The sequence below is a fragment of the Bos grunniens genome, chromosome 5 (assembly GCF_055505025.1).
Source record: "Bos grunniens cultivar Pamir isolate PY7600 chromosome 5, Bosgru_T2T1.0, whole genome shotgun sequence".
NCBI classification, from domain to species: domain Eukaryota; kingdom Metazoa; phylum Chordata; class Mammalia; order Artiodactyla; family Bovidae; genus Bos; species Bos grunniens.
In genome coordinates, this window is record NC_141169.1 from 46,365,968 (window position 1) to 46,377,321 (window position 11,354).

Consider the following 11,354-nt stretch of genomic DNA (forward strand, 5'->3'; position numbering starts at 1 on the left):
CTTCTGCTAGGTACCATTAGTTTTACTCACAGATATATTTGGCGGTACAAAGTTTTATCTCTAAGCTCCATTTCCCTGAGGCTAACTATACAGATTCATTGAGATTTTCTTGGACTTTGAGGCTAGGAACCTTCAATTTACATACTACTTTGCTTACAATGACCTCAGCTAAATTGGGAAATTATAACATATCAGTGAGGCTCACCCTTAGTAACCGCAATAAAATAACAGTAATGAATATATCACACACTGCTGAAGCCTGGCTTGGAGAATTTTGAGCCTTACTTTACTAACTTGTGAGATGAGTGCAATTGTGCGGTAGTTTGAGCATTCTTTGGCATTGCCTTTCTTTGGGATTGGAATGAAAATTGATCGTTTCCAGTCCTGTGCCCACTGCTGAGTTTTCCAAATTTGCTGGCATATTGAGTGCAGCACTTTCACAGCATCATCTTCCAGGATTTGAAATAGCTCAACTGGAATTCCATCACTTCCACTAGCTTTGTTTGTAGTGATGCTTTCTAAGGCCCACTTGACTTCACATTCCAGGATGTCTGGCTCTAGGTCAGTGATCACACCATCATGATTTTCTGGGTTGTGAAGATCTTTTTTGTACAGTTCTTCTGTGTATTCTTGCCACCTCTTCTTTATATCTACTGCTTCTGTTAGGTCCATACCATTTCTGTCCTTTATTGAGCCCATCTTTGCATGAAATGTTCCCTTGGGATCTCTAATTTTCTTGAAGAGATCTCTAGTCTTTCCCATTCTGTTGTTTTCCTCTATTTCTTTGCATTGATCATTGAGGAAGTCTTTCTTATCTCTCCTCGCTATTCTTTGGAACTCTGCATTCAGATGCTTATATCTTTCCTTTTCTCCTTTGCTTTTTGCTTCTCTTCTTTTCACAGCTATTTGTAAGGCCTCCCCAGACAGCCATTTTGCCTTTTTGCATTTCTTTTCCATGGGGATGGTCTTGATCCCTGTCTCCTGTACAATGTCACGGGCCTCCGTCCATAGTTCATCAGGCTATGAACTACTCTATCTATCAGATCTAGTCCCTTAAATCTATTTCTCACTTCCACTGTATAATCATAAGGGATTTGATTTAGGTCATATCTGAATGGTCTAGTGGTTTTCCCTACTTTCTTCAATTTAAGTCTGAATTTAGCAATAAGGGGTTCATGATTTGAGCCACAGTCAGCTCCCGGTATTGTTTTTGCTGCCGCATAGAGCTTCTTCATCTTTGGCTGCAAAGAATATAATCAATCTGATTTCAGTGATGACCATCTGGTGATGTCCATGTGTAGAGTCTTCTCTTGTGTTGTTGGAAGAGAGTGTTTGCTATGACTAGTGCGTTCTCTTGGCAAAACTCTATTAGTCTTTGCCCTGCTTCATTCCGTACTCCAAGGCCAAACTTGCCTGTTACACCAGGTGTTTCTTGACTTCCTACTTTTGCATTCCAGTCCCCTATATCCGTGAACGTTCAGATGTTCAAGCTAGTTTTAGAAAAGGCAGAGGAACCAGATATCGAATTGCCAACATCTGCTGGATCATGGAAAAAGCAAGAGAGTTCCAGAAAAACATCTCTTTCTGCTTTATTGACTATGCCAAAGCCTTTGACTGTGTGGATCACAATAAACTGTGGACAATTCTGAAAGAGATGGGAATACTAGACCACCTGACCTGCCTCTTGAGAAACCTATATGCAGGGCAGGAAGCAACAGTTAGAACTGAACATGAAACAACAGACTGGTTCCAAATAGGAAAAGGAGTACGTCAAGGCTGTATATTGTCACCCTGCTTATTTAACTTATATGCAGAGTACATCACTAGAAACGCTGGGCTGGAAGAAGCACAAGCTGGAATCAAGATTGCCAGGAGAAAAAAAAAAAGATTGCCAGGAGAAATATCAATCACCTCAGATATGCAGATGACACCACCCTTATGGCAGAAAGTGAAGAGGAACTAAAAAGCCTCTTGATGAAAGTGAAAGAGGAGAGTGAAAAAGTTGGCTTAAAGCTCAACATTCAGAAAATGAAGATCATGGCATCTGGTCCCACCACTTCGTGGGAAATAGATGAGGAAGCAATGGAAACAGTGTCAGACTTTATATTTTTTGGGCTCCAAAATCACTGCAGATGGTGATTGCAGCCATGAAATTAAAAGACGCTTACTCCTTGGAAGGAAAGTTAAGACCAACCTAGATAGCATATTCAAAAGCAGAGACATTACTTTGCCAACAAAGGTCCGTCTAGTCAAGGCTATGGTTTTTCCAGTGGTCACGTATGGATGTGAGAGTTGGATTATAAAGAAAGCTGAGCACAGAATTGATGCTTTTGAACTGTGGTGTTGGAGAAGACTCCTGAGAGTCCCTTGGACTGCAAGGAGATCCAACCAGTCCATTCTAAAGGAGATCAGTACTGGATGTTCATTGGAAGGACTGATGCTGAAGCTGAAACTCCAATACTTTGGCCACCTCATGTGAAGAGTTGACTCACTGGAAAAGACCCTGATGCTGGGAGGGATTGGGGGCAGGAGGAGAAGGGGACAACAGAGGATGAGATGGCTGGATGGCATCACTGCCTTGATGGACATGAGTCTGAGTGAACTCCGGGAGTTGGCGATGGACAAGGAGGCCTGGCGTGTGCTGTGATTCATGGGGTTGCAAAGAGTCAGACATGACTGAGCGACTGAACTGAGCTGAACTGAACTGAATGAGTACATCTATCATTCAAAGAATAGTTTTTTTTTTTTTAATGATTTTACTTGTATCAAAGTAATACATGTAAAGGTATTATTGCTTTAACATTTTATATATTCTTGAAAAGCTTCATGTTCTCAAAATCTCAAACTAAAAATAACAGGACCCATGGGGACAGTTAGATTTGGGACCATCCATTTGACCGCTATTGAACTTTGTAATCAGAGTATCAACAAGTAAAACAACAAAACAATAAAAATTCTAATCAAACTACAAGCATTGTTAAATCTTTAGGGAAGTTTCCCTCTACCATCACAGTGAACCAATTCATTGCAGCCTTACAACTTGGCCTGCAGCTTCCTCCTTTGAGATGCAGTACATTTGCCTTTGATAGAGAATGTTTGCATCCCAATTAGAAATGCTATCTGGGATGCAGCCATTTTTCTTAACCCACTGTTTTTTAACTGGAGGGAAAATCCTTTCAGCTTCTTCATCTGTACTTGCTGCTTCCCAGATAGTGAAAGGTACAGCACTATGTGCATTAAAGTAAAACACTTCTGTAACCTTTGACTTTTTATCTAAGGTCTTCATGTATTGCTAAGGCTTTCTTTCAGTGGTGACAAAACTTGTACTGAATTGCCTTGATTGTGCTTGATTAACATGCTGGGAGAAATCCAGTATGAACCAAAATGAATTCTGAATTATATCAACATCATTTTCCTATTTGTCATTTGGGTATGAGGCAATCATGTAAAAAGAAAACAAATGTTACGGTAGAACAAACTACAGAAAAAGCAATCAATACTGTGCAGTAATGGATTAACCTTGTCTGGAGAGAGATGTAGGAGATGCAGGAGATGGAGTCACTATCCCTGGGGTCCGGAAGATCCTTTGGAGTAGGAAACAGCAACCCGCTCCAGTATTCTTGCCTGAAAAAAAAATTCCATGGACAGAGAAGCCTGGTGGGCTACAATCCACGGGGTGGCAAAGAGTCAGATACCACTGAATGATTGAGCAGGCACGCAGAGGGATGTGGTCTTTGCTGTCAGCAGCAGGGAGGTACCACTGAAGCCTTTGGACTGTTCTGTCTGATAAGAGTATCATTGTTTATGGGGACCTTGCGGCATGTCAGATTGTTGCTACTACCAGTGTGCCTTGGGCTTTCCTAGTGGCTCAGACAGTAAAGAATCTGCCTGTAATGCAGGAGACCTGGATTGGATCCCTGGGTCATAAAGATCCCCTGGAGAAGGAAATGGCTACCCACTCCGGTATTCTTGCTTGGAGAATTCCATGGACAGGGGAGCCTCAGGGGCTATAGTCCATGGGGTCACAAAGACTCAGACACAACTCAGCGGCTAACGTTTCACTTTACACTTTGGGGGTATAGGTATCAGTTTGACCTCTGGAAGGGCTGAAGACTAAGGTCAGTCATGTGATTAGTCAAGCATGTCTATATGACCAAGCCCTAATAAAAACTGCTTCCCTTGTAGCTTACTTGGTAAAGAATTTACCTGCAATGCAGGAGACCTGGGTTCTATTCCTGACTTTGGAAGATCCCCTGGAGAAGGAAATGGCAACCCACTCCAGTATTCTTGCATGGAGAATCCCATAGATAGAGGAGCCTGGCAGGCTACAGTCTATGGGGTTGCAAGAGTTGGACACCACCCAGGTTGACAATACTCCATGCTTATTGTCACACATCATTACCGACAGAAGTTTGTACTGTTTATGACCCCACTGGGGGAGGGAAAATGAATGCTCTGCATATGGAACACTCCTGGATCCTGTGCTCATTTGCTGATTTTAATTTGTATTCTTTTGCTGTAATAAACCATAATCGTGGATATAATGGCTTTTCTGAGTTCTGTGATGGCTTTCAGCAAATTATTGAACCTGGAGATGGTCTTGGTAACTTCTGAACTTGAATTTGGTGTCAGAAATGAGGGTAGTCTTGGAAACTATAAAACTTCACAAATACAATAAAGCTTATGACACAAAGTCAGTAGCTCTCTCTGATCTGTGCATTTCTATTTCTGAAACACACGTCCAAGATAATCACTTTCAATTCACTTAGCTTTCATTTTTAGCTCAATTTCTATTTAGCTTTAAAGCACTAAAAATTTCTTACCCACTTTAGATAGCATCTATACACTTCCTACTATAGTAAATTATGACTGACTTACTTTTACCCTATATACATATACTCGACTACCCACTCTCCTATCTTCCCATGATAGCTATATTTACCTTTTGTTAGAGTTTATATGATTATGACTAGGTAAATATTGTTCACAATATTTGTTGTACATTTTTACTTTTTTTTCTTGCACAACATTTGTTTTTCCAAAAATTAATATTATAATTGGTGTTTGGTTGGTTTCCTTAGTTTTACACATATCCAGCGCCAAGTCACCATCTCTTCACCCTAAACTCTGATAAAGCTGACATTTTTTTTAATAGTACAGTCAAACACATTTAGTTACTTTTTTTTTTTTTTCTTGGAGACATCCCTCTAGGACTCTTTAGTTCTTCAGTTCCAACAAGCTGCTGGTTGTCCTGTAGGCCTGCTGCACATCTATCTCTAAGAGCACAATCTTTGCAACACACTTGGAAATCTCTTAGCTTCCTCCCTGTGTTGGATCCTCCGTTTCCTTGATCCCAGATCTTCTTCCGTGATTTAGTTTTTTATTTTGGTTAAATACTTTCTCAGCTTTCTCAAGTTCCTTTATGAGAAATTGTACATGGGAAATAAAGCTATGAGATCTTGCATGATGAAAAATGTCCTCATCTTAACAGTTGATTGATAGTGTGGCTGAGCATAAATTTCAAGTCTGGGCATGATTTTATTCAGATTTATTCAGACATTTGAATATATTTGTTGTAGGAAGGGGGGACACCTACAGGGCCCCAAGAGCGGGCTCTTGTCTAACACTCAGAAAATAATTGTCCGAGGAGACACATGCTGACCAACCAAGATATTTTACTGGGAAAAGGCACCCGGGTGGAGAGCCGTAGGGTAAGGGAACCCAGGAGAACTGCTCTGCATGATGTTCTTCCTCTTTCTAATCATGTCTCCCTGTACGGCTATTAATCTCTCCCTAAATGAGGCATATACGCTTGCAAACCATACTGCTTCTCGACTCAACCTAACCAGCCCCTTCTGGATCTGCAGTAATGGCAGAAGTTGGGGGTATGTCCAACCTATCCCAGGGTATCAATGGCCCACCCTTCCAGCTGAGCTACATGCTGTTACCCAGCGCACCCCATCTGGTCGTGGTATGCCCTTTTGGGAAAAAGGGGAAAAAAACTTCATGCCTTGGTATCAGCAACAACTGTCTATAACTACCCCCTCAATAATATCTGCAATCCCACCTGAGCCCTTATTTTCTCTTTTGACTAACATTCCCCAAGTGACCTTCCCTATCTGTCTAAAAAGCGACTCCTTGCCAGGGGTGTCAGTGGGAAATCTAGGCAACTCACAATGTGCGGTGACCTTCACTGTTGAAACTGATGGGAAAAACCGGGACCTAGAAATTTCACTAGGGCATTACGATTTAGCCCAAAGTCTGGGAACTAGAGGTTCTGGCAGAACTGACACACTATACCTATCCCCAAACATGAGGCTCTCCTCGGATGCTATTAACCAGTCTTGAAAATACATGTTCTGTTCTGGACGACCAAAGAACCACATCCGTTCATCCTGGTTTCTAAATCGGGCAGGCAACTCTGACCACTGTTATTCCCTTGTAGGGGTACCCACCCCTGAAAACCTAACCCTATGGTGGGAGCCTAAACGAAATACTCTTTTCCTTGAGTACAAAACCCAGGATGCCTCACAGCACTTGAATCCCTTCCTAAATGCCCTCACTGCTGCCGGTTTTGCGGCAAGTGGAGTGACAGTCTCCTCCCAGCTGCTAAAGGACTGCCCCTGTTCCATTATGCCACGTTCCAGTTGCAAGGCAGATGGAAATCCTGTTCCTCTTTGGCAAACCTGTTTTGGTGCCCAGCTTAAACCCAGTCATGGTGTCTATTTCACATGTAGGGATAAAGCTTATTTATCCCTACCACCTTTTTGGTCAGGAACTTGCTCCCTAGGGTATGTTACACCCCATTTGGATCTGGCCTGGAGTAATATCTCTTTGCCTTTACTAGTATATACCAACCAGAGGATATGTCGTGCGGTAATACTTACCCCTCTTTTCCTGGCATTAGGACTGACCGCTGGTTTGACAGGAGCTGCCATGGGGAGAACTTCTTTACATAAATTTCAGCAGCTTTCTACCGACACTGCTGTATCCATAGAAAAGACGGTGAGGACCCTCCAATGCCTACAATCCCAGTTAGACTCCCTAGCTGCAATGGTCCTACAAAATCGTCGGGCCCTAGATTTACTGACTGCAGGACAGGGGGGCACTTGTCTCTATCTAAAGGAAGAATGCTGTTTTTATTACAACCAGACTGGGCAGGTCCAAGAAGATATCAAGGGGCTTTTGGAACAGGCCACAAAGATCCGGGATTTGAGTTCAACAAGTGTATGGAGTTCTCTTTCTTTCCCTTCTTGGCTCCTACCATTCATGGGTCCAGTGGTAACTATCTTATTAGGCCTCCTATTTGGCCCCTGTATACTCCAACTCCTTACAAAGTTTATTTCCAGCAGACTCCAGCAGTTCCAAGCCAAATTGATGTTACTACAAGGGTGGAAGCTGGTTTCAGATGTGGAACACCCCAACTTAGATGGGGTAGAGAGAGACTTCTGCTCTGCTAGGCAGGCCTACGCCCACGCACAGCAGGAAGAAGTTGCAGAAGAAAGAGACCTCTGCCCCAATTCCCAAGAAGTATCTTGAGTATGAAGTCTCTCAGTGGGGGAGTTGTTAGGGGAAGCACACTGATTGAAACCGCCCACCCTGGCCAGGCACCATAGTAACCATTTGCATGAGTTGTTTTATGACAGGAGATCCTGATAAGGAATATGGAACTAATAAGCCACCACCAACCGGAAGAGTTCAGGAAAGGTCTAAAGGAGACACCGCATGTCCGTCCACTTCCCAGAATCCCTCTCGATAGCCTCCATCTTGGCTGAGCAATGCGTGCACCACCAGGAAAGACTCTGAATTAGAATGATTGGCCAAAGACTACCCAGAAACTAATCTCATCACCATAAAACCCGACATTGTGAGCCACACGGCAGAGCAGTTCTCCTGGGTTTCCTTACCCTACTGCTCTCCACCTGGGTGCCCTTTCCCAATAAAATCTCTTGCTTGTCAGTACGTGTCTCCTCAGACAATTCTTTTCCAAGTGTTAGACAAGAGCCCGCTCTTGGGGCCCTATAGGGGTCCCCCCTTCTTACAACATATTGATCTCTAGCTTCAAGAATTGCTATTGAGAAATTTGATAGCATTCTCTTTCCTTATCATTTGAATTTGACCTGTTTTTCTCTCTTGAATTTTGAGAATCTTCTTTGTTTACAAAAGTCTCTGAAATTTAAAAATATACCTTGGGGTCCATATTTTTAAATTCATTTTGCTAGAAATTCATTGGGTTTTTCATTTTGGAAACTCACATGTTGCAGTTATGAGAAATTTTCTTAAAGTTCCTTGATAATTTTCTTCCTTTGTTCCTTTGCTTTTTCGGAGCTCTCATGATTTAGGTGTTGGAGTTTCTGAACTGTTTATTTCTTTAGAAGTTTTTGTAATTTTCTTTACATTTCCAAGCTCTTGGTAAATTTGTTTATTCTTGAAGACTTCCGCAACTTTATCTTTCAACCCTTCTACTGATTTTTAAATGTCTGTTGCTATGGTTTTAAGTTCTAAGAGATTCTTTTTCTATTTTCTTGGTTCATGAATCTTCTCTTAAAAATATTTTTTTTTCTTTTGCTTTGTCTTTGTTTCCTCCAAACTTTGTCCTTTCTTTGAATTTTATCTTTTATCCCAAAGTATTTTCTAAAGCATTTTGTGTTCATTCATATTTTCTTGCATAATAATGTACTGCGAATTATTGGAATGGGGCTTCCCAGGTGGTTCCCAGTGGTAAAGAATTCACCTGGCAATGCAGGAAATGCTGGAGATGTGAGTTTGATCCCTGGGTTGGGAAGATCCTCTGGAGGAGAATATGATAACCCACTCCAGTATTCTTGCCTAGAAAATCTCTTGGACAGAGGAGTCTGGTGAGCTACAGTCCATGGGGGTTGAAAAAGAGTCAGACATGACTGAACGACTGAGCTGCTGCTGCTGCTAAGTCGCTTCAGTCATGTCCGACTCTGTGCGATCCCATAGACAGCAGCCCACCAGGCTCCCCCGTCCCTGGGATTCTCCAGGCAAGAACACTGGAGTGGGTTGCCATTTCCTTCTCCAGTGCATGAAAGTGAAAAGTGAAAGTGAATTCGCTCAGTCGACTGAGCACCTCTATATTATTCATGGAAGTTGATTGGATGCACTGATGTGAAACCTGCAGGTATGGAGAGCCCACTGAACTATACAATTTTATAAAGTGGACATGAGCATCTGTGGGTTTTGGTATTCACTAAGGTCCTGGAACTAATCACTTGTGATGCTGAGGGATGGCTGTATTTTTGTTTGAATTCCTAAGTCTATTGGAATCTCTATCTCATATAATATTAGTTCTCAGTAATATATTCCTCATAAATCATAGTTGTAGAAACACAGACTGTTAGAAATGGAAAGAAACATAGTTCATTGAACCCAACTCTTCAAATGTTAAGATGTAAAGCATGGGTAAAGGCTTTGCTCAAATTCCCACATCATACCAGTAGTAGATTCTAGGACCAAAAATTGAGACTCCTTCTCAGGCCAAAGGTCTTTCCCCTATATTACTTTATGAATTTTAATTTTTCTCTATTACTAATGTTCTTGGAGGAACAGTTTTTATATTTTGCTTCTTTGTAAGAACTCATCTCAATCAGAGGCATAGCAACAAGTAAACCTTTGCCCTAAGAGGATAAAGAGATAATGAAACACTAATGAATTGGTAGATTTCAGTGCTGAAAAAGATTTGGAGTCTACATCTTAACTTAATAGGAAAGAACGCCAAAGCTAACTAGTGACATCTGCCAAGGCTATAGAGGGAGGGAATGCTAGGCATGTCAGATATGTGTTTTTCTCTCTATGCAATAATCAGTCTTCTTTACTTATATGAACCCCCTGGGAAAGATGTACATATATGGAGAATAATAGGAGAATATAGATACCTACCCAGTAACCAGAACAATGGAATCAACCCTAGCTCCCAATATGGTGACATAGGCTCCTGCCAGCTAGCCTCACTGTTAACTTCTTAGGTTATAGACATGGAGCTTTTGTTTTAGTAGCGAAGTTGTGTCCAATTCTTTTGAGACCCTATCTATGCTTGGAGTTGTGTGTGTTAAGTTGCTTCCATTGTGTCTCAACAAAACTGTCCCATTCCTGTGTCAGTCATAGTACTTAGCACTCAGTAGATGCTTTAAAATTCCTTGTGGAATAAAAATATGACCTTCAACACATGACCGTGAATCCCTAGATGAACAGCGTACAATTTCCTTTGACATAAAATTGAACATATTGTAAGCTGATGACTGTACTACATAAGTGTACATTATACATAGAATATACAAGTATACAGCATACAGTATGCAGAAGCATAATGTTTCTTACATTGTTCGAATCAACTCTCAAAGTTGCCCAGAGGACATGAAAGAAAAAGGGAGATTCAGAAAACTCTGCTCTAACATGGGATTTTTGAGTCAAATTGCGGGGAAAATCTGACTCCGCGTGGACTTCCATTCTGTAAATCACTTTCTTCCGTAGGCTCAGCTTGCATGATGTCAGGAGTTCCGGGAGTCAAGACAGCGTGGGGGCATGGATCCAATATTGACTCATACTTGGTGGAAGAAATCTACCCCAAAGTCTGGAAGAGATAATTCGATTGTGAGCACTAGGGATATGACTCTGACCGCAGAGGAAAAAGGGCAACCGAGGTGTAAGTTTTGTCTTACGACTACCTACTCAGTGAGGCCTGAGGATAGTATGACATACGATCGAAAATCTTGCTGACGCTTAATGCATAGCCATGGCCAGTTTTTAGAAAGAAGACTGCCTGAAGAGAAAAAAGAAAGTTTTCAGTCCCTTCATGTTAGTAATTTGGTCACACTTTGGCTCCTGGTGGGTTTGTAAAACTTGTAAAGGATCTCTTGTGTGGTGAATGATCCTTCAGTCACAGTATTGGCTGAAGCATCAAAGTGTGAAACCTCTAGTTTGCATGTGCAACAGAAGGTGTTTCACAGGCAGAAAAGAGAGAGAACCACCTTCTTTGGTAAAGTTGACAAGACAGGAAAAGATCAAAAAATATACCATTGTAGTGACAACATACTAACTAAACGAATCATATGCTGAAAAAAAAAAAAAAAAAAAAACCCCAAACCATGAAACTCTCACAGGATGAGATTCACTTCCATCCTGTGAGATGGGGGACCAGTCCTGGGATGCTGAACCAGTTACAGAATTTGTGGGAACCAGTGCAAAAGGAAAATGGGAGCCCCTTATTTAAAACTTATTAAGAATTTCAACAAGGTAACCACAGAGCAGTAAACCAAATGGGCTTCTCTAAGTGTGGGGTCTTGATAGACTGTGCAGGTTTTATGTACATGAAGTTGGGTCTGCTGGGATGT

The 11,354-nt window shown here is 41.6% G+C and overlaps 1 protein-coding gene across 1 annotated transcript; it reads left to right on the forward strand.

Annotated features, from left to right (window-relative positions):
* The first annotated feature begins 6,354 nt into the window (after positions 1 to 6,354).
* Positions 6,355 to 7,539, forward strand: LOC147371875 (syncytin-2-like). The gene has a single exon (XM_086404320.1). The coding sequence runs from the start codon at positions 6,355 to 6,357 to the stop codon at positions 7,537 to 7,539; it is 1,185 nt and encodes a 394-aa protein (XP_086260446.1).
* The last annotated feature ends 3,815 nt before the right edge of the window (positions 7,540 to 11,354 follow it).